Source organism: Oncorhynchus clarkii, chromosome 13 (assembly GCF_045791955.1).
Source record: "Oncorhynchus clarkii lewisi isolate Uvic-CL-2024 chromosome 13, UVic_Ocla_1.0, whole genome shotgun sequence".
In the NCBI taxonomy this organism is placed as follows: domain Eukaryota; kingdom Metazoa; phylum Chordata; class Actinopteri; order Salmoniformes; family Salmonidae; genus Oncorhynchus; species Oncorhynchus clarkii.
The window spans coordinates 53277763-53302136 of NC_092159.1; the positions used below are offsets into that span (position 1 = coordinate 53277763).

Genomic DNA, 24374 nt, shown 5'->3' on the forward strand with positions numbered 1-24374 from the left:
GCCCTGAACAAGCCGGTTAACCCACTGTTCCCTGGTAGGCCGTCATTGTTAGTAATAACTTGTTCTTAACTGACTTGCCTAGTTCAATTTTAAAATAATTTTAAAAACCACATATTAAGACCAAAAAGCAGATGTGTCATCTAGTGGAAACCCCTCCCAATTGGATGAGGTCAAAGGGGAGGAGAAGTTAAGAATCAAAGAAATGCAATTGAGATTGTCCCAGAGTGCAGTACACGTTCTAATTATTATACCTCAGTGGTAGTACCCTAGAATAAATGACGATGACTAATAATGAGTATGGATGTAATTATATTACTATGTAATGATTTGGACAGTAATGCTGAAACTTTTCATTTGGCTCTATACTGCAGCATTTTGAATTTGAGATTTTTAAAAATTAACATGAGGCAACAGTGCAGAATGTCATCATTTGTTTTTTTCATAAATATCTGTTTTACCGTTTAGAAATTTAAGGACTGTGAATCAAGTCCCCCCATTTGAAGGTGCCAGAAGTACACTACATGACCAACAGTATGTGGACACCTGCTCGTTTGAACATTTCATTCCAAAATCATTGGCATTAATATGGAGTTGGTCCCCCCTTTGCTGCTTCCCAGAAGAACAGCCTCCGTTCTTCTGGGAAGGCTTTCCACTAGATGTTGGAACATTGCTGCGGGGACTTGCTTCCATTCAGCCACAAGAGCATTAGTGAGGTCGGGCACTGATGTTGGGTGATTAGGCCTGGCTCGCAGTTGGCGTTCCAATTCATCCCAAAAAGTTCTTCCACACCGATCTCGACAAACCATTTCTGTATGGACCTTGCTTTCTGCATGGGGGCATTGTCATGCTGAAACAGGAAAGGGCCTTCCCCAAACTGTTGTCACAAAGTTGGAAGCACAGAATCGTCTAGAATGTCATTGTATGCTGTAGCGGTAAGATTTCCCTTCACTGGAACTAAGGGGCATAGCCCGAACCATGAAAAATAGCCCCTGACCATTATTCCTCCTCCAACAAACTTTACAGTTGGCACTATGCATTCGGGCAGGTAGCATTCTCCTGGCATCCGCCAAACCCAGATTCTTCTGTTGGACTGCCAGATGGTGAAGTGTGATTCATCACTCCAGAGAACGCTTCTCCACTGCTCAAGAGTACAATGGCGGCGAGCTTTACACCATTCCAGCCAACGCTTGGCATTGCGCATGGTGATCTTAGGCTTGTGTGCGGCTGCTCCGCCATGGAAACTCAGTTCATGAAGTTCCTGACGAACAGTTTTTGTGTTGATTTTGCTTCCAGAGCCAGTTTGGAACTTGGTAGTGAGCATTGCAACTTAGGACAGATGATTTTTTATGCACTACGCGCTTCAGCACTCGGCGGTCCCGTTCTGTGAGCGTGTGTGGCCTACCACTTCACGGCTGACCAGTTGTTGCTCCTAGACGTTTCCACTTCACAATAACAGCACTTATAGTTGACCTTAGCAGCTCTAGCAGGGAAGAAATTTGACAAACTTACTTGTTGGAAAGGTCTTATCTTATCTAATCTTATGACTGTGCCACGTTGAAAGTCACTGACCAGTGAGGCCATTCTACTGCCAATGATTGTCTATGGAGATTGCGTGCCTGTGTGGCTGAAAAAGCCAAATCCACTAATTTGATGGAGAGTCCACATACATTTGTATATACAGTGCATTCAGAAAGTATTCAGACCCCTTCCCCTTCCCCTTTTCCACATTTTGCTACGTTACAGCCTTATTCTAAAATGGATAAAATATATATTTTTCCTCATGAAACTACACACAATACCTCATAATTAAATATTAGAAAATGTATTACATATAAAAAACATTTACCTTATTTACAGAAGTATTCAGAACTTTTGCTATGAGACTCGAAATTGAGCTCAGGTGCGTTTCCATTAATCATCCTTGAGATGTTTCTACAACCTGATTGGTTGGACATGATTTGGAAAGGCACACACCTATTTATATAAGATCCCACAGTTGACAGTGCACGGCAGAGCAAAAACCAAGCCATGAGGTTGAAGGAATCGTCCGTAGAGCTCCGAGACAGGATTGTGTTGAGGCACAGATCTGGTGAAGGGTACCAAAAAATGTATGAAGCATTGAAGTGAAGGTCCCAAAGAACACAGTGGCCTCCATCATTCTTAAATGGAAGAAGTTTGGAACCACCAAGACTGTTCCTAGAGCTGGCCGCCAGGCCAAACTGAGCAATCGGGGGAAAAGGGCCTTGGTCGGGGAGGTGACCAAGAACCCGATGGTCCCTCTGACAGAGCTCCAGAGTTCCTCTGTGGAGATGGGAGAACCTTCCAGAAGGACTTCTTTAGTGTACGTCTTTAGTGTATGTATGTGTGTTGGAGTGTCAGTGGAAGTATGTGTGAGTGTGTGGGTAGTGTCCAGTGAGTGTGCAATGTTCACGATTATCTGTAATCATGGCAGCATCCACGTTAATGTAGAAGTGTTCAGAAACATATACAATTCTTATTTACAATAAAAGTGACTCCAATATGACACCATTCATTTCTATTGGGCACAACATAATCTGAAACACAACCAAAACAAACTATAAATCCATCAAACAAGTTGATAGTCACAAGCTTGATGTAGTCATTGCCTCCTAGTAATATGGGACCAAATATTAAACTTGTGAGTAAATTGTTTACAATTTCAGTGAATCTGTCCTGTTAGGGAAGATTCAGAATTTGTTGGTAACATGTTAGATGTTTTATATTTATCAAATGGGTGTAAGTTAATTCTCATCAGAATGGTATTTTTGTGTAATTCTGTGGTGAGGTTGCAGTTATCTGTTCTATGTCAAAACTAAGTTGCCTGGGCCACTGAGAGGGGAGAGGTCAAAGTGTCATCATGTGTAAACATATCTTTTACTCCCTACCTTTTCTAGTGGGGAAAGAAGGGTTGCATTGTTGTTTCTATCTTAAACTATAGCCTCACCCTCCTCTCCGTGAGTTTGTATTTAGAGTGGGTTGTATATAAATGACAATTTGATATATGCCTGTTGATATGGAGGATTTGGTTTATGGTTTCACGGGTTTGGGAAAGGAGACAAAGCTGAACGATGAGTTATGTCTATGCTGTCTGACTATGTGTGTCTTTGCTATTAAAGGAACTCAGTTGTATTGTAAGGGGGCTCTCAGAGAATTCATGGTTAGACACTGAATCGATCTGAGTCACAGGGTTGTGATAGAGCTCATATAATTAAAGATGGACTTTGATAACTAACTCTGACTTGTGTGTGTGGTTTGCTCCCACGATTTGGTAAATAGAGGAAATTTCCACGACAGTCCAAACACTTATGACACCTTCAAATGGAGGGGACTAGATACATAAAGTGCATTCATTTCTAAACAGTAAAACAGATATGTTTGAAAATTCCCTCAAATAAAAAGATATTTGATCTGTAATCCAAAATGCTGGAGTATAGAGCTACATTTAAATGTTTTATCTTCACTGTCCAGATAAATATGTAGGGGAATGTATATAGCTGCAACGTTAAAACATGCAAATGCAGATGAACCAAAGTTCATTCAACTGTTATAGGTAGCCCAGCAGGAGTTGGACCTGTAACCGAAAAGTGTTCAGTTGGTGTCCCGGGCCGGGTGCTGGAAGAAGGGAAGAATTGATCCGGCAACTGGAGGGTTGCTGGGTTCACATCCTCAAGCTATTCCCCTACTGTTGAGCCCTTGAGCAAGGTCCTTAACCTCACTCGCCATCCAGGGATGGATGCACTGCAGCTTGACCCTGTGCTCATCTCAAATTGTATGTGGTGATGTACACATATACCTGTACAGAGCAGGAGACACATTTTTGTTGTTTGCAGTAACATATGGCCAATAAAGCTGTATTGTATAACATTTTCTCAACCTCACATGTATCAGGTATTGATTCTGCCCACTGGACACAAACTGGTTGTATCAACATTGTTTCAATGTAATTTATCAAGATATTGTGATGTGGAATCTATGTGGAAAATATTTTTTTTTACAAAAAGTCATCAACGTAAACTGTTGTTTTGAGGATGACATTTCAACCACAGAATTGTCCTCATGGTAAAAATGTTAAACATAGACAAACCTTGTTTAACATACTGTATGTTGGATTTGTACCTTTGAAACACGTCAGATCTTCTATGTTATATCCACAACCTCCTACTGGAGAGTTGGTCTATCTACAGCTATCAATTTGATCTCCCATCCAGGGTTTTAACCAAGTTCAGCCCTGCTTAGCTTTGTCACGGACTACCACCAATGTGCTATCATCAGAATGATTAGATATATCTTAATAACTAAATAGATTCACGGTTGGTACTGAAGTCAATCCAAAGGGTAGGTTTAATAGAGCAAATTAAATATAACCATACTCTATAAGTCAATGATACTATTTAGGCCTATATAACATTTGTGAAGTCATCAACAGCTATTGTTTCAATTCAAACCAGGGTTATATATAAGGTTATAACAAAAAATATGCTTTGGTTTATGTCAAATTTAATCTTCAAGCTAATAATGAATATGTTGGATTCACGTCTCCATTTCAACCACATTTCTAAGTTAAAGAATACGACATTTAAAATTTGATTTGATTTAGTCCTATTCTTTAACTTGGATTTTTGGTTGAGATGGAGACGTGAATCCAACATATCAATTACAAAGTTTTAGACAAACTGGAATTAAAGTCAGACTAAGTCAGTGGCACAAAATATACCTCTCCTTCAAATGTTGATATTTGGTTGTGTTGATAACCAAACACAATGCAATGCAATATAACTTTTTCAATACAGTAAATAGCCTATTAACTTGTCAATAAGTTAACAAATTATGTTGGATTCACGTCTCCAACTTAACAAAAAATGTAAGTTAAAGACTAGAATTACGGCAGTGGCTCATATGTAACTGTCCAAGCATTAGATACATCTCCTTTAAATGTTGATATTTGGTTGCGTTGTCAACCTAACACAATTCGATATGACTTTTGTAATAAAGAATAATGTAACAGTTTTAATTCAACCTTAAAATGAGTAACTCATCCATGGCCACATTTTGAGGGTACTATATCTATAAAAGTCTTATTATGTAATCATAGAATTTCAAGATGGCAGGAAAAGGTCGGAGGTGGAGATCCACAATATAAATATCTGCACAGAATCTCGAACAGCATTGATCACTTGCATTATGTACTTTTAAATGTAACCTCAACTGCAATTCAGGTCATTTGGTTGTGCTATTAGATGAAGCACAGTGATATCACATTGCTGTATAAATACAAAATATCTGACATTGTGTTTCCATTTCAACTTTGTTGTCCCTTTAAAATGGTTGAAAGTGCAGTGATAACACATTTAGATGACAACTAAACCAAAAATCCCACATTGTTTTTCCATTGGAATTTGGTTGTGCTTTTAGATGGTTGAATGCATAGTGATAACAAATTAGGAATTCAACAAACTTCTGTCTCTCTTTTTGAGTGGGCCAATAAAAAGTAGAAATATCTCTGATCAACATCTCATCCAAAAAGTACCCACATTTTCCACGTTGAAATGACTCTGTGTTGTTGTTTGTGTCGCACTGCTTTGCTTTATCTTGGCCAGGTCGCAGTTGTAAATGACAACTTGTTCTCAACTAGCCTACCTGGTTAAATAAAGGTGTCACGTCTTCCGCTGAAGTTGGTCCCTCTCCTTGTTCGGGCGGCGTTCGGCGGTCGAAGTCGCCGACCTTCTAGCCATCGCTGATCCTCTTTTCATTTTCCTTTGGTTTTTGTCTTGTCTTCACACCTGGTTCCAATCCCATTCATTACATGTTGTGTATTTAACCCTCTGTTCCCCCTCATTGTCCTTGTCGGTGATAGTTTGTTTGTAAGCATTGTGCAATAAATGTTCTGGTGTGCGACGGGTTTTGTACCCACTTGTATTATTTAGCATATTTTGACTTTCGGAGTTTTTGAGCACTTATTAAACTGCTCCGTTTATACCAAGTTCGATCTCCTGCGCCTGACTTCCCTGCCACCAGCACGCATCCCTTACAAAAGGTGAAAAATAATAATAAAGTGGTTTGCCCAGTGGCGGAGCTCATACAGCAGGTTTAAACATTCTCATTACGTCAATAGAATACAGGCCTATAAGTGGGAAAGGTTTGAAAGACAGTGAATGGAAAATGAAAACTGCAAAGAAAAAGGACTTGAAAATAGCTTTATTTGTAGCAATATCGGAATTACAGTATCTGCACCTGTAAGAGTATGTACATCTTATTGACATATAATGCAGATATACAGTCAGAGATGCACAGGCATCACCTCATGCAATAAAACCCTGAAATGATGTATTTATTTGTAGATATACCAATTTGGGCCAACCCAATCCACCACATTCACCAGACAAGGTAAATAGCGATTTCCTTGAAAATAAAAGTGCCATACAAGCAACCATGCCATGGCAATGCATTTCTGTAGACAATAACTACAGTTTTGTATCATTTTCTACACATACACAATATATCATTTTAGAAATAATACTGATCATAATACTTGCAGAGTATATGTAACGCAGACTTCAATAAACATATTGTAGCAACCCTGTGATACACATACTACGACCACACTGCAGCTACAGTAGTGTACATGCCCAGCATGGGAGTTGCTGGTTTCATACCAGACAGAACCAACAACCCCCTGATTTCTATACAATATAGTAGACCTCAAAATATCAAGCAATGAAAAAAATAAAATGTGCATTCGCTAGTCTCCCATTTTTTACTTCTTGATACAATCTACGCCCGCATCGATGTCTGTTATGAAGACGACGATTAGATAGTGAATATTATTACTTAGAATAAAAAGGCAGGTAGGGGGTGGTAGCAGCTATATTGAAAACATATATCCAGCAAATATTTTATATGTTTGTAGAGGAAGTAAATATAATATAGATTCAGGAAGATAAGTAAACCCAAACTTGTGAACGGAGCAGCAGCCTATCTGTCATTAAGCAATTACAACTCATGCAATAAAAACAGAGTGAAGGCTAATTTTACTTAATGGCTGTTCGTAAAGTGCAGAGAGAGAACAAATGGATGTTACTGAACAGGAATGACTGTCGACGAGTCAGTGAATGGAAAGGGTTTTCCACCAGTAGCCTTTATAAATGGCATATATTATCATATTATAAAGAAGAGGGTTAGACTGTACAGTTGTATAAAGGGTGTTAATAAGTATAATTATTATGAAAGACAGAACAGTCTAAAGAGCAGTCTAAAGACATAAAATACAGTTTGAGTCTGTTTTTTAAAATATACTAGCATGCACTAATCATGCTCTACGATGACATTCTGCAAATTCAAGGCATCCCAACACTAAGAAGCATTCAAGCAAGAATTCAAAGTATTTTGAAAGAAAATATGATCTTAAAACACTCCATGAAGCAAACATTCACAACCATAGCTTGCAATGTTAACAATGTATATATTTTTTTTTACAATATTACATTTGTTTACTATGGAGGTTACGCTCAGTTCATTTCTTATCTACAATACAGGAGTTGCTTTCAGTACTTTTCAAGTAAATGCATCACTCATCTGTCTACAGTTATCTCTTAATAACTTCTCTCATCTACCCTTTTCATTCCCTTTTCCCCTTTCTATTTCATTTCAAGGAACTACTATCTAAAACTCCTCCCTTTCACATATTTCCCATCCTGTTAAAAAGTGATACAAGTCTGGCCAAAGAGCCAGCAAGGATATAAAGGCTTAGGAAATATATTTAAAATTGAATCACCAGTTAGTTAGGCAAATAGATGGCTTTCAATAGTCATGATGGACATGATGGTGGAAATCTCATCAGGGAAAGCAAGTCATTGGTTTCCAAATGACAAATAACACGTGTGACATATGAATCAATATGAATCTATGCCAGCAGCAATGTCTGATAGAATCTATGTAATGCTCTTTGCTCATCAGCATGTAACAACACTTAAGCAGCTTATTCAATTTCCTGCTCTAATTTAAACCTATTGACATCCATCAGAGACCATTACTGTATCCCAATACAACGAGTGCAGAGTATGGGTAGAATGTTTTTATTAATCACATAACTTACCATAGAATTAAAGGTAACTACTTTCTCATTCTAAACCTAAATTAAACTACAGTAAAAGTTAATTGTGCCTGGGCTATGAAATTATAATGATGATGATGTGCATTTCATAGAATTACATGTAGAATCCCATAAAATTGGTTACTATTCATATAATTCTAGAACCAATTAAGATCTCCGTGGAGCATTCATCCAGCCTATAGAGTAATTGGTTTCCCCGATGTTTGCATTAGGGTGTCATGGAAAGGTTTGCGGCACTGTCAGATACCTTCTGGACAATTCATCCTGCTGCTTTCAGTATACGCTATTATGAGGTCCACACTATAGTGAGGAGTTAGTTAGGAAACAAACTACTGTAGTGCAAAACCTACTAAATAAATACACAACACAATGGTGTCATAGAGGACAAACATACTTTCTTAATATCCACAACAAATCTGGGTTGGCCAAGCCTCAAACTGAGCCCATTCTTTCAGGTCTGATCTTTATCTAACTACCACACATGATGCAGGAGCCATTCTACACAGAACATGGACTAAGCATGCACTCCAGACTGGGAGATAACCTACAGCACATTTACTTCCACCAAGAGCATGGAATTCCTGATTATGACACAAATGTATTTACTTAACTAGGCAAGACCGTTAAGAACAAATTCTTATTTACAATGACGGCCTACCCCGGCCAAACCCGGATGACGCTGGGCCAATTGTGCGCCGCCCAATCGAACCATGGTCTGTAGTAACACCTCCAGCACTGAGATGCTGTGCCTTAGACCGCTGCGCCACACGGGAGCCCATCATAGATGGGTAACTTTCTTTCTAATCAGCAGTGGTGTAAAGTTATTAAGGAAAAATACTTGCAAGTACTACTTAAGTAGTGTTTTGGGGTATCTTTACTTTACTTGACTATTTATATTTTTTTACAACTTTTAATTTTACTTCACTACATTTCTAAAGAAAGTTATGTACTTTTTACTCCATACATTTTCCCTGAAACACAAAAGCAGGACAGGAAAATTGTCTAATTCACACACTTATCAAGAGAATATCCCTACTGCCTCTGATCTGGTGGACTCACTAAAAACATGCTTTGTTTGGAAATGATGTCTGAGTGTTGGAGCATGCCCCTGGCTATTTATTAAAAAAAGAAGGAAGATGACGCTGTCTGATTTGCTTTATATAAGGAATTTAAAATTATTTATACTTTAATTTTAATACTTAAGTACTATATTTTAGCAATTACATTTACTTTTGATACTTAAGTAGATTTCAAAACAAATACTACTCAAGTAGTATTTTACTGGGTGACTTTCACTTTACTTTTACTCAAGTATGAAAATTGGGTAATTTTTCCACCACTGCTAATCAGGGACTGATTCAGACCTAGGAAAACAGGTGGGTGAGCTATTGATCTATTAACTACCAGGACAAGACAACTGGCAATAATCCTGATTTTGAGGCCAGGGAGTGTGAATCCCCCAGGACCAGCAGAAGCAAAATAGCCCCATAAAATGAAAGACCCACTACCACATTTTAAAGTAGGTATGGGGTTATTTTCTGCATATGCATATTTCTTTCAATGCAAAACCCACCACTGGTGTGCATGGCCAAAGATCTCTATGTTCATCTGACCATAGCACTGGTTCAAATCCAAGTGCCAATGCCATTTAACAAACTCCAGGCGTTTACATTTGTTGGACGACATGAAAATATAACTCTTTAACCATGCACACCAGTGCTGGATTATGCGTGGAAAGAAAGAATGCATATGCAGAAAATAACCACATACCTACTGTAAAATATGGTGGTGGATATTTCATGTTATGGGGCAATGTTGCTACCAATGGTCCTGGGGCCCTTGTTAACGACATCATGAATTATACTCAGTACCAGGACATTTTAGCCAAAAACATGGTTGCCTCTGCCAGGAGGCTGAAACCTAGCTGCAAGTGGATCTTCCAGCAAGACGATAACACCAAGCACACATCAAAAGCCACAAATAAATGGTTAATTGACCACAAAATCAACATTTTGCAATGTCCATCTCAGTCTCCAGACATGAACCCCATTGAAAACCAGTGGTATGGAGGAATGGTCTAAGATCCCTCCCAATGTGTTCTCCAATCTCATAAAACATTTGAGAAAAAGGCTCAGTGCCGTTATGGTTACATTTCTCCAGGCCCTTCCCTCAGATTTTTACCAAAAAAGTGTTTGGTTGACCACTTTGTTAAGGATTCTAGCTTTCAACAAAATCTCTTTCTCTGAGTTATTGTCTTAGTATAAAATTATATCATGTTAAATTTCTTTGGAGCAGACAATATAGCTCAAAATGTGCATTATTTAGTGTGTTTTGCTCATCTTTATCAAGGGTGCCAATAATTTTGGACCTGACTGAGAGCCACTTGAAAAAGGGGAGAAACATTCCCTTTCTAAAAAGTGCAAAGTCATTCATGGACTAGGTCGGAGGAACAGCTCTGTATAAGACCCTGTATAAGTATCTCTGGCAAATGTGTTCAGAATCTATCCCTTACAAAATACATACTGTATCAATATACAGTACATCATGTAAATGTCAAAGTTTCCTCGTTTAAGAACTTTAGAAACTCCCCCATTAGAATGTACGTTTTTGAGAATAGCAACTGAAGACAAACATAGTGCATGTAATCCAATTCTAATCTCTTTTGAGATATTGAAATAAAGAGTAGGGTACTTTGGCTTGGTAGTGTTTTAGCAACAGCACACTGTGGAACAACCCCACACATTCTGCTGTGTAGTAAAGAGCGAATATACAGTACATGTCAAGGTCATTGGAGGAAGATCACTTTATATTCACAAAACATGAAACTGACCTTAGATAAGTGCCTACATATAGGTATACAAACTGTACTGTGTGCTTCACTGTGTTTGGTTGGAGGGCAACACACAGACTTATTGTGGAGATGTGACTATAATGGGGGTTACAGCTCATAAACAAAGAGGAAGAATGGCCCAGATTCTGCCGAGATCAGCTCTCTTTTCTGAATGTGTATGAAAAGGGTGGACTATCTGTCTTCTATCCCTCAATCCTCTGCTGTCTTCCTCTCCATCTTGAAATCCAAGAGCTGCACTCTATATACCTCTCTTTCTTCTGCCTCTCACTTCCTCTCTTTACGATTTCACTCCCAGAGCCTTCTTCATGTGTTCGTATACCACGTACGAGATGCTGACAGCAGGAATAACCTTCAGGAAGTTGGGGGCGATGCCGCGGTAGAGCCCAGGTACCCCGTCATGTAATATGATGTGCTTGAACTGATCGACCATGGACAGCTTGGGCCCGCCCTCAGTGGAGGCTGTTGGAAAGAGGGAAAGACAGCGAAAACGTCTGTTGTTCAGTTCAGTTATATCCGTTAGATAGCTATTAATAGATAGGGGAAAGGGGGATACCTAGTCAGTTGTACAACTGAATGCATTCATCTCTGTTTGGATAGCCCGAACAGTAATACAGTGCCTTCGGAAAGTATTCAGACCCCTTGACTTTTTTCACATTTGTTACGTTACAGCCTTATTCTCAAATTGATTAAATTGTTTTTTTCCCTCATCAATCTACACACAATAGTCCATAATGACAAAGCAAAAACAGGTTTTTAGAAATTGTTGCTAATTTATACAAATAAAAAACTGAAATAAGTATTCAGACCCTTTACTCAGTACTTTGTTGAAGCACCTTTGGCAGCGATTACAGTATTATGTCTTCTTGGGTATGACGCTACAAGTTTGGTAAACCTGTATTTGGGGAGTTTCTCTCATTCTTCTCTGCAGATGCTCTCAAGCTCTGTCAGGTTGGATGGGGAGCTTTGCTAAACAGCGATTTTCAGGTATCTCCAGAGATGTTAGATCGGGTTAAAGTCCGGGCTCTGGCTGGGCCACTCAAGGACATTCAGAAGCCACTCCTGCATTGTCTTGGCTGTGTGCTTAGGGTCGTTGTCCTGTAAGAAGGTAAACTTTTGTCCCAGTCTGAGGTCCTGAGTGCTCTGGAGCAGGTTTTCATCAAGGATCTCTCGGTGGGCCTCCCGGGTGGCACAGTGGTTAAGGGCGCTGTACTGCAGCGCCAGCTGTGCCACCAGAGACTCTGGTTTCGCGCCCAGGCTCTGTCGTAACCGGCGACGCACAATTGGCCTAGCGTCGTCCGGGTTAGGGAGGGGTTGGCCGGTAGGGATATCCTTGTCTCATCGCGCACCAGCGACTCCTGTGGCGGGCCGGGCGCAGTGCGCGCTAACCACAGTTGCCAGGTGCACAGTGTTTCCTCCAACACATTGGTGCGGCTGGCTTCCGGGTTGGATGCGCACTGTGTTAAGATGCAATGCGGCTTTGTTGGGTTGTGTATCGGAGGACGCATGACTTTCAACCTTCGTCTATCCCGAGCCCGTACGGGAGTTGTAGCGATGAGACAAGATAGTAGCTACTAAAAACAATTGTATACCACGAAATTGGGGAGAACAAAAAAAAGGATTTTTCGGTACGTGGCTCTGTTAGTCTTTGCCTCAATCCTGACTAGTCTCCCAGTCCCTGTAGCTGAAAAACATCCCCACAGCATGATGCTGCCACCACCATGCTTCACCGTATAGATGGTGTCAGGTTTCCTCCAGACATGACGCTTGGCATTCAGGCCAAAGAGTTCAATCTCGGTTTCATCAGACTAGAGAATCTTGTTTCTCATGGTCTGAGAGTCTTTCGGTGCCTTTTGGCAAACTCCAAGTCATGTGCCTTTTACTGATGTGCTTCCATCTGGCCAATCTACTTGATTTTTGCTCTGACATGCACTGTCAACTGTGGGATCTTATATAGACAGGTGTGTTCCTTTCCAAATCATGTCCAATCAATTGAATTTCCCACAGGTGGACCAATCAAGTTGTAGAAACATCTCAAGGATGATCAATGGAAACATGATGCCCCTGAGCTCAACATCGAGTCTCATAGCAAAGGGTCTGTATACTTATGTAAATAAGGTATTTCTGTTTTTAATTTTTAATAAATGTGCTAAAATGTCTAACAACCTGTTTTTGCTTTGTCATTATGGGGTACTGTGTGTAGATTGCGGAAGATAATTTTTTATTAAATCCATTTTAGAAAGTTGTAACGTAACAAAATGTGGATAAAGTCAAGGGGTCTGAATACTTTCCGAAGGCACTGTAGATATATGGTAATAGGTTGACATAGTAGGTAGTAATTCATTTGTTATAGATTATGTTATAGAATGTAATAGAATCTATATTATCTATGTAATATCATCTATGTTATGTAATAAGGTAGAAGGTATAATTGCAGTTCAGTTGTACACCAGTCTCACCCTGGGCCTGCATACGTGTTCTAATGAGAGCCAGGGGGTAGGAGGCCAGTTGTCCACAGGTACTAGACACAGTACCACAGCCCAGCAGTACCAACACCCCCGGGTCAGCAGAGCCCTTACTGTACCGCTGGAGCCAGGCATTCTTCAGAGTCTGAGATGGAAAGGGGGAGGGGACAAGAGAGAAGAGGGGAGAGAAAAGAGAAGGAAATAATAAAAAGAGAGAAAATAGAGAGGAGAAAGAGGAGGGGTGAGAGTAGAAATGAGAGAGGAATAAGAGAAGGGATAGAGAAGCTACATTGTTAATTTGACCGATATTTTATTGTGTTAAAAAAAATGAGGACATAGTAGAGAGAACCACGGCTCATTGACTGCTAGTAAAAGTAAAACTCAAAGTTCACTTAAACACATAAAAGTCATTTTTACGAGAGAGCTGGGCAACAGTAACAGCAGCATACATACTGACTGGCATTTTACTTGAGTACAAGGGACAGGGCCAGTGATGAGGTTTAGCTTTCCCAGAAAACATCAAACACAGTTGGCAGGCAGACAAATACACACACACACACACACACACACACACACACACACACACACACACACACACACACACACACACACACACACACACACACACACACACACACACACACACATTTAGTTGACTGGTCAATTGCTTGGTCGATAGGCTCTTGGTTGACATGTATTTTTTTTATGTCAGACAAGACACTTGTCTGACTCGTGCCTGTCTCAGTGGACTAAAACATTGAGGAGGCCATGGGGATGGCACAGTCCATCACTCTATCCTATTTCCGGCAACTTCAGGAGCGTACCGGCAGAATCTACGAAGGCTAGCAGCAGCGGGAGGAGGAGGGTCGAGAACAGATTTTTTTCTTCTGGTTATCTTGATCTCTGGCTCCCTCTTGAGTCATTTGTGTGTCTTAATTATTTCATCAAGCAGTGTGCTTAAAGCATCAGACAAGCTCAGTGCATATAGTTGATTTTATTAAAACATATAAAGGTGTGTCTATATATGGAAAATTATATGTTTATACATTTCAAAGACGGTCAACCAAGATGTTTTTTTGTGTTTTTTTTCAGGGACAGCCCTACTCTCTCTCTCACACACACACACACTTTCTCACACACACCTCGTAGACGGCCAGGTCAATGCCAGCATACGGTATGATGCCAAGTGTGTTGGGCACGTAGCCCCTGTAGAAGGCTCGCACCCCCTCCTTCCTCAGGATCTGACGGGCACAGTCTACAATGCCAGAGTACTGGCCAGTCTTCCTCAGGGTCAGACGAGTCTTCAGCACCTGGGAAGTGAGAGAGGGAGGAGAAAGGGGAAAGAGAGAGGGTGTGCAAGGAAGAGAAGGAAAATGAGAGAAAAGTCCTGTGTTTCTATATTCAATAAAAAGTCTGTCTATCTTTCTGTCGGTCTGTCTCCCCTCGCTCACCTCCATAGGGTAGATGATGGTCTGTGCAGTGGCTCCAGCCAGAGAGCCAGCGATGAACCTCTCCTGCACCCGCAGAGTACCCGCTTCATTTCTGCCCCGGATCAACCACTTGATCTAAGATGGAGGAGTCAGGGGAGAAAGGGGGGATAGGAGAGACAGGCAGGTGGAAGAGAGTCAGGGATATACAGGGATTAAGGGGTGAGAGGGATAGATTGTGGGAGGTGGGATAGGCAGGGATACATAGTGAGGGGGAGGTGTAGATTGGGGGAGTTGGGGGTGAGGGGGGAATACGTGAGTCACACTGGGGTGGAGGAGGAGAGTCAGAGACACAACACGTAGAGACACAGGGCGTGTCTGACAGGGTGAGAAACAGAGTGTGTGTGTGAGCAACATTTCACACCTCAGTGTGGGTGTGTGACTCCTTCATTCCTATGCTTCACTAATGACTACTCCATACACCAGAACTTATTTACAGATGTGTATCAGTGTTCTCCTTACATTGGTCCATAATAAATCCAAATCAACCTCTGGGGCCTCTTACACCCACATTTGTGTACAGGTGCGTACAGTCCTATTCCTTCACCTGTTCGTAGGCCATGAACTTAATGGCAGACTCTGGGGCTATTTTGAGGACGTTGATGCCGTTGCCCCTCCAGAGGGCTCGTACACCCCCCTCCTGGACCATCCCCCTCAGCCCCGTCCACAGGTTGATCCCCCTAGAGCTGGAGCCATGCACCTAGAGAGACAGCATTGTCAGTAACTCTAATAACATTCTGTACATCAGGGGTGGCTAACCCTCCTCCTGGAGAGCTACTGGATGTGCAGGATTTTGTTCCAGCCCTGCTCTAGCACACCTAATTCTACTAATCAGCACTGCACTGACCTCTAACCTCTGAGTCTGTAGTAAACACAACAGTAACCCTTCACCTGTAGGAAGACCTTGAGACGGTCGAGGGGGGCGGTTCCTGTACGTGACACCGCCCCTGCCATCGCCCCGGCAACCAGCTGCCTCCACACTACCCCCGACTGGCGCTCTTGTTGGGAAAACTCTGGCGGCACTGTCATGTGCTCTCCGATGTCAAACATCTGAGAAATCACAGAGATGCCAATCAATAAACTTGATTGACATCCAGAACTATCTGTATTCACCAAATGTAAATTACATGAACCCTTCTCTAAGGTTACCAAACTAAAATTCCTGGATAAAGCATCAGAAACAATTTAAACTGTGTAAACTATAACATAAAATGTAATTACAGAGTAAAAATTTTAGTTTCTATAGTTAATATGTAATTACATTTTATTACATCAATAATTGAAAATTCCATGTAATGCTATCTGTGCTACTTCATGTCAAGCAAAGATCTAAACTAGAGAGTGTAGAGATAGAAGGCATAGATAGGCAGTACTGACTGACCAGAGAGTGTTTCCAGTAGTGGGCGATGCCCTCCATGTTGTGAAGAGGGTTAAACAGGAAGTGATCTCGCCACTCACTCCAGTTGATAGTCATGGTGCCGTCCCTGTCCATACTGAGAGAACACACAGAGCAGTGTCAACACGCACGCACACACACACACACACACACACACACACACACACACACACACACACACACACACACACACACACACACACACACACACCTCTGCAGTATTTTGATGGCGTGTTCTGTGGACACCTCCAGTCCCAGGTTGTGCAGCGATTGTTGAATCTCCCCGACATCAATGCGCCCTGCATAAACAGTGAATCCCATCAGTGCCCACAATATGCAATATGTACCTACAGGCATACAGTACAGTTAGAGCACAGTGATGTGTGTGTGTGGCTACTTTGTGAACTACATGCATTAATGTGGTATGATACTAAATACCATTCATGCAGTCATACCACACATTCAGATAAATTACCATACCAGTGCAATGTGACATAGAATGCTCTGTGCATGTATGAACAATTTAAACAGTGTTTTGCGAGTGAAAGGACATTGTATCCAAATGGCCCTCCTACATGTGTCTACTTATGTGTGTTTAGATCAGACTTGGGTTCAAATACATGATTATCTAAGCAATAAGGCTTGAGGGGGTGTGGTACATGGCCAACATACCACGGCTAAGGGCTGTGGTATATTGACCATATACCACAAACCCCCGAGGTGCCTTACTGCTATTTTAAACTGGTTACCAACTTAATTAGAGCAGTAAAAATATATGTTTTGTCATAGCCGTGGTATACAGTCTGATATACCACGGCGGTCAGCCAATCAGCATTCAAGCCCCCGAACCACCCAGTTTATAATGTTATTTAAATACTTATTTTCTGTGTGTGTGAATGCATTAACTGTAAGTCGCTCTGGATAAGAATGTCTGCTAAATGTGCGTGTGTGAGTGAGGTGGCCATGCCGACCGTCATGGTTGCGGTCCAGTGTGTGGAACATGAGCCGCAGTTCCTTCTCGTGGGCCCACAGGTACTGAGAGAACTCCTCAAAGTCAAGCAAGCCATCATGGTTGGTGTCACTCTCACGCACTATCTGCAGGAGTAGGATTGGGTTGAGAAGAGGGGTAAAAATAGCAGATAGGGAGGGGGTGAAGGGTCAAACAGTGTAGGGGACAGGGGGTGAGAGAGAGGTTGAGGGGGATGTGACAAGGTGAAAAAGTGTGGGGTGGGTTGGGGCCAGGGGTGAGATTTAGGGTAAGGTGATAGTTTGAGGGGGTGAGAGGTAAATGGAGGGAGTGAAGGGAAGAAGCAGGAAGGAGTGCGTGAGAAATGACAACAAAGCATATCATTATTTTACAAGGTCATAACCTGCAAACATAAAACAATCAGCAGAACTGTTCTATATTCATCCTCTCTAGTGCTTCTCAAACAAGGAGAGGAAGAAAGGAAGAAAGAGAGAGAGAGAGTGAGAGAGTGAGAGAGAGAGAGAAAATAGAGTGAGAACAAGAGTGAGAAAGAGCGAGAGAATAGTAGAGATTTGCTCAATCTTGGAAGCAACGTTTTCAGAATCTTGTCTGAGCCTATCAAGGGGTTCTTTCTGAGTCTGTCCGTCTTGTATTTTTAATGAATACATCCACGATGAATAAGCAGTTCAAGAATCCACATAATCCTTGACATTGTTAATGAGATAGCGGGGAGGATTTGCATATTGTCATGAAATTCAAATGAGAATATCCTTGCTTATCTTGCCACTTATCCTCACCATTTCAACTTTCTGTTAGGTATAAATGCTTGAATTGTAACTGTAAGTGTAGCTGATGGAAGCTGTCTGTATAACACATGACAAGCATAACTTTAAGTATGCCTTTGAATTGCCCCGCTCCTCCATGACACAAATATAATCAGAGCAAAGTCTATTTAAGCATTCCCAGACAAATACATCCTGGTCTAGAGGGATATTGCCTGTGGTGTCTGAAAACTCCCAGAGGAGATTTGAAGGACAAGCACAGCTGTGGGTGATGATGCTTAGCTAAACTAGCCTACTATTTGAGTGTGGAGATAATGCTAAACTAATCTGCTGCATGGCTGGGGAGGGATGATGCTATGTGAAAGGAGCGATGCTAAACTAAACTACTGAGTGTGGTGGAGTGATCTCCTAAGCTAATTTCCTTTATGCTAACCTAAATGACTGATTAGCTGTAACCTGAGGAGTGCTATCTGTGTGCTTCTGTGTGAGTGTTACTTAAAGCAAGTGCACTATCACCTACAGTGCCTTCAGAAAGTACCCTTGACTTATTTTGTTGTGTTACAGCCTGAATTCAAAATGGATTAAATGGATTGTTTTCTTTCACATATCTACATACAATACCCCATAATGACAAAGTAAAAACACACCCCTGAATCAATGCATGTTAGAATCACCTTTGGCAGGGATTACAGCTGTGAGTCTTTCTGAGAAAGTCTCTAAGAGCTTTACACACCTGGATTGTACAATATTTGCTATAGATTTTCAAGCCGATTTAAGTCAAAACTGTAACTAAGTCATTCACAGACATTCAATGTTGTCTTAATTAGCAACTTCAGTGCATGTTTGGCTTTGTGTTTTAAGCTATTGTTCCGCTAAAAGGTGAATTTACCTCCCAGTGTCTGTTGGAAAGTAGACTGAACCAGGTTTTCCTTTAGGATTCTGCCTGTGCTTAGCTCTTTTTAAAATTTGATTTAACCTTTATTTAACCAGGAAAAGCCCATTGAGACCCAGAGTCTCTTTTTCAAGGGAGACCTGGCCAAGAAGGCAGCAACAATCAATACATTACAGAATTAACACATACAACAATACAACAACATGATCCAGCCTAATAAAAGCATTTGGTACAATGTGCAATGGTGAATGAGTGACTTGGAATTTGTAATAAAGCACAAGGATGCATGATCAACAGAGTCCAGTCTCTGTAAGACGGAGGAGCTTGCATGCATATACAACAATTCACCATAATCAATTACAAAGAGAAAAGTGGCATGAACAAGCTTAAATAAAAACACAATTACAATTTAATCTTTGTCACAAGATTATCCACATGAACTTTAAAGGACAACTTGTCATCCAACCAAATATGTTTGTAGGATGACACTTTTTCAACGGATAAGCCACCAAATGTGACAATGCTAATGTTCTCTGGCAGAGTTCTAGCTCTGGTAAAGGTCATGAATTTAGTTGTTTGTATATTCAAGACCAGTTTGAGACCATAAAGGGAGGCCTGCAGTGGCTGAAAAGCAGTCTGGAGCTCTTCAACAGCCTGAACCAGAGAAGGAGCACATGAATATATAACTGTATCATCTGCATATAGATGTAACTTTGCTGGTTGCATCCCATTTCCCAAATCATTAATACAAATTCAGAACAACACAGGAGCTAAAATGGAACCCTGGGGCACACCTCTATTAATCTCAAGAAAGCTAGACTTGTGATTGTTGGTATATTCACATTGTGTTCTGTCAGAAAGATAGTTCCTAAACCAATTTACTGCCACTTCACTGAGATCAATGTTTCTGAGTCTATCTAGCAACAATTCATGGTCAACTAAATCAAAGGCCTTTGAGAAATCCACAAACAGATCAGCACAATGTGGCTTTTTATCAAGTCCATTAATGATGTAATTTGCCACTGCCATAGCTGCAGTTGTGATGCTGTGTCCTGATTTAAAGCCAGACTGAACACTGCTCAGTATGTTCTTTTCAATTAAGATGTTTTTTTAACTGTGAGTTCACTAGGGATTCATAGACTTTGGCCAGGATAGGGAGTTTAGAGATAGGACCATAGTTTTTAGCATCTGAGGGATCTCCACTCGTTAGCAGTGGGAGGACATAAGCTGATTTCCAAATGCTGGGTATGTAATTGGTCAAGAGACTCAAGTTGAAAATGTGATCCACAGGTTCAGTAATAATACCAGCTGCTATCTTTAAGAGGTAGGGGTCCAAGTTGTCTGGACCTGCAGACTTTGTAGTGTCTATTGTCTTTAGTGCTTTTATAGGCCTCAGCATAAGAAACAGGCTCAAAGTTAAAATGGTTGACATGAGGGCCTGTATCATAGTTGACTGTAACAGAGCTTACATTAAAGGCCTGGGCCCACCATTATCAAAAACTGAACCAGCAGATATGAAGTGCTTGTTAAAACCGCTACAATATGGGCTTTATCCTTCACTTCATTAGAATCCATCATTAAATGGTCAGGAAGGCCAGAGGATACATTAGAACCTGACACTGATTTGATTAGCTTCCAGAACTTCTCTGTGACTGCATTTAGATAGTAATATGATATGGAATTCCTGATCAATCCTGTGAATTTGTTTCTTAGCACTCTGAAGGAGGCCCAGTCAACAGGAGCACTTGTATGTCTAGCTTGAGCCCAAGAGATGTTTCTCTTTCTAATTAATTCTGCCAAGTTATCTGAAAACCAGGGACTGTCCCTTCCACTGATTCTAAACTTCTTCCCAGGGGCATGCTTATCACAAATCTACACAAATTTCATATAAAAATAGTCCCAGGCAGTGTCAACATCGGGAAACAGACTTACTCTGTCAATATTATGGTACAGATCATGTAAGATTGCTTGCTCATCAAGCTGTCTAAAATGTATTTTAAAAATATAACAGGGTTTGGCTTTGGTCATTTTTGTATTTCTAACACAAGCAATTGCACAGTGATCACTGCCATCATTACAGAATATCCCAGTCGATGTGTATTTGTAAGGGCTCTATTCCGTTTCAGAACTCCCTAGTCCTTGCCGATGACAAGCATTCCCATAACATAATGCAGCCACCACCATGCTTGAAAATGTGAAGAGTGCTACTCAGTTATGTGTTGTGTTGGATTTGCCCCAAACCTAATGCTTTGTATTCAGGGCATAAAGTTGATTTCTTTGCCAATTTCTTTGCAGTTTTACTTTAGTGCCTTATTTCAAAAAGGATGCATGTTTTGTTATATTTTTATTCTGTACAGGCTTCCTTCTTTTCACTCTGTAATTTAGGTTAGTATTGTAGAGTAACTACAATGTTGTTGATCCATCCTCAGTTTACACCTGTCAAAGCCATTACACTCTGTAACTTTTTTTAAATCACCATTTGCCTCATGGTGAAATCCCTGAGCGGTTTCCTTCCTCTCAGCAACTAAGTTAGGAAGGACGCCTGTATCTATGTAGTGACTGTGTGTATTGATACACCACCCAAAGTCTAATTAATAACTTCACTATGCTCAAAGGGTTATTCAATATCTGTTTTTTTTTACCCTTCTACCAATAGGTGCCCTTTGCGAGGCATTGTATAACCTCCCTGGTCTTGTGGTTGAATCAATGTTTGAAAGTCACTGCTCGACTGAGGGACCTTAGAGATAATTGTGTGTATGGGGTATAGAGATGAGCTAATCATTCAAAAATCATGTTAAACACTATTTTTGCATACAGACTAAGTCCATGCAACTTATTATGTGACTTGTTAGGCACATTTTTACAACTGAACTTATTTAGGCTTGCCATAACAAAGGGGTTGAATACTTATTGACTCAAGACATTTCAGCTTTTCATTTTTAAGAAATTGGTAAAAATGTCAAAGAACATGATTCCACTTTGACATTATAGGGTATTGTATGTAGGCCAGTGACACAAAATCTCAATTTCATCCATTTTAAATTCAGGCTGAAAAAGTCAAGGATTGTGAATACTTTCTGAAGGCACTGTATGTGCCACTGCCGTCCATGAAAGTCCAGTCGGTGTGGTAGGAAAGGGTCAGGCGTAGATGGAAAAATCTACCAGCCACTCAAATGTTTTTACCAGCCAAAATATATTTGGGCCACAATTACACCATGACATAATTACAAAATGTTCATGTTTATTTTCTCTCTCTTTAGCTCAAATAACAGCGCCATTGATTTCAAGAAATGTTGCATCATTTTTTACGTGGTTGCATCATATTTCTGTGCATACTTTGCATTGAAGCTTGCATCGAGGCATACTTCAAAGGATGTACAAACAGAGTACGTATTCGAGAAGTGACCTCTGTGCTTCGTTTTGCATACTTTGATTTGGACTCATACGCCGACCATCCTGTGCTCCAGTTTACGTTCTCAGAGCACACCCCTTGAATCCAGGGCGAGGCTCCCTTGCTCTACTGGGCTATGTGGCTCTACTGGGCTATGTGGCTCTACTGGGCTATGTGGCTCTACTGGGCTCTGTGGCTCTACTGGGCTCTGTGGCTCTACTGGGCTCTGTGGGGACTTTTCTAATCGGTTTATGCACACCACAGATGCAAGGTGCATAGAATTTTATGTGAAGAGAAATCCCCAATTGTCAACTACTATCATAACCATATTATCTGGACTGAATGGAAAATGTCCTGCAAAAGGGATGACTTCAGGAGTCATAAATCCAGCCATTCTGCCAGCCAGGCTGAGTTGAACTCATGACATTGTGCAGACGCGCAGTGACACAGTAGTATCCCAAATCCCTGGTGATGACAGTTTAAGCTAAAGGACTGTTTCGCTAGCACAGACTGAATTATGTCCGGAGATTCATTTGATGGCATTGAGGAGTTTACCACATCAGCCACCGGCTTCATTAATGAGTGCATCGACAACATTTTCCCCACAGTGACAGTAAGTACATAGTCCTGTTTTGACGCCTTGCCTGTTTGATGGTTCATCGGAGGGCGTAGCGGGATTTCTTATACGCATCATGATTAGTGTCCCGCTCCTTGAAAGCGGCAGCTCTAGCCTTTAGCTCAGTGCAGATGTTGACTGTAATCCATGGCTTCTGGTTGGGATAAGTTCTAATCCTAGTACAAAACCCAGCGAATCAAGCCTACCAGACTAGCTAACTATGCTCGCTTCGAGGCAAGCAACACTGAACTACGCATGAGTGTACCAGCTGTTCCGGATGACTGTGTGATCACACTCTCTGTAGCCAATGTGAGTAAGACCTTTAAACAGGTTAACATTCACAAGGCCGCAGGGCCAGACGGATTACCAGGACACGTGCTCAGAGCATGGGCTGACCAGCTGGCAAGCGTCTCCACTGACATTTTCAACCTCTCCCTGACCCAGTCTGTAATACCTACATGTTTCAAGTGGACTCCCATAGTCCCTGTGCCCAGGAACGCCATTGTAACCTGTCTAAATTACTATCGCTCCGAAGCACTCACATCTGTAGCCATAAAATGCTTTGAAAGGCTGGTCATGTCTCACATTAACACCACCATCCCAGACACCTTGGACCCACTCCAATCCGTATACCGCCTCAACAGATCCACAGCTCAGGTACTCTCTATTGCACTCCACACTGCCCTTTCCCACCTGGACAATAAGAACACCTATGTGAGAATGCTATAAACTGACTACAGCTCAGCCTTCAACACCATAGTGCACTCCAAGCTCATCACTAAGCTAAGGACCCTGGGACTGAACACCTGCCTCTGCAATTGGATCCTGGACTTCCTGAAGGGCCGCCCCCAGGTGGTGAGGGTAGGCAACAACACATCCACCACTCCCTGTTCACCCACGACTGCATGTCCACTCACGACTCCCACACCCTCATTAAGTTTCCCGACGACATGACGGTGATCCCCAACGCCTGATCCCCACAATCGCCTGATCACCAACGACAATGAGACAGCCTATAGGGAGGAGGTCAGTGTGGTGGGAGTGTGGTGCCAAGACAACAACCTCTCCCTCAATGTCAGCAAGACAAACGGAGGGCCGAGCACGCCCGGGTCACATCGACAGGGTTGAATGCTGCAAGTTCGGTGTCCACGTCACTAAGGATCGTGGTCCACACACAGCAACACAGTCGTGAAGAGGGCACGACTATGCCTCTTCCCCCTCAGGAGGCTGAAAAGATTTGGCATGGGCAGTCAGATCCTCAAAAGGTTCTACAGCTGCACCACTTAGAGCATCTTGACTGGCTGTATCACCGCTTGCAGTACATCACTGGGGCCGAGCTCCCTGCCATCCAGGACCTCTATACCCGGCGGTGTCAGAGGAGGACTGTAAAAGAAAGACT

At 41.5% G+C, this 24374-nt stretch overlaps 1 protein-coding gene across 2 annotated transcripts in view; it reads right to left on the bottom strand.

The window, feature by feature from the left end:
- Positions 1-9910: 9910 nt before the first annotated feature.
- Positions 9911-24374, bottom strand: part of LOC139424043 (mitochondrial adenyl nucleotide antiporter SLC25A23-like) — a 28889-nt gene continuing 14425 nt past the window's right edge. For both annotated transcript variants that reach the window (XM_071175730.1, XM_071175731.1), the window contains exons 2-10: positions 17299-17422; positions 16539-16626; positions 16313-16424; positions 15823-15981; positions 15479-15631; positions 14896-15009; positions 14587-14754; positions 13439-13589; positions 9911-11441 (exon numbers count right to left, since the gene is read on the bottom strand). In XM_071175730.1, the coding sequence (XP_071031831.1) occupies positions 11260-11441; positions 13439-13589; positions 14587-14754; positions 14896-15009; positions 15479-15631; positions 15823-15981; positions 16313-16424; positions 16539-16626; positions 17299-17422 (1251 nt within the window). In that variant the 3' untranslated portion in view covers positions 9911-11259. The remainder of the gene's footprint in view (positions 11442-13438; positions 13590-14586; positions 14755-14895; positions 15010-15478; positions 15632-15822; positions 15982-16312; positions 16425-16538; positions 16627-17298; positions 17423-24374) is intronic.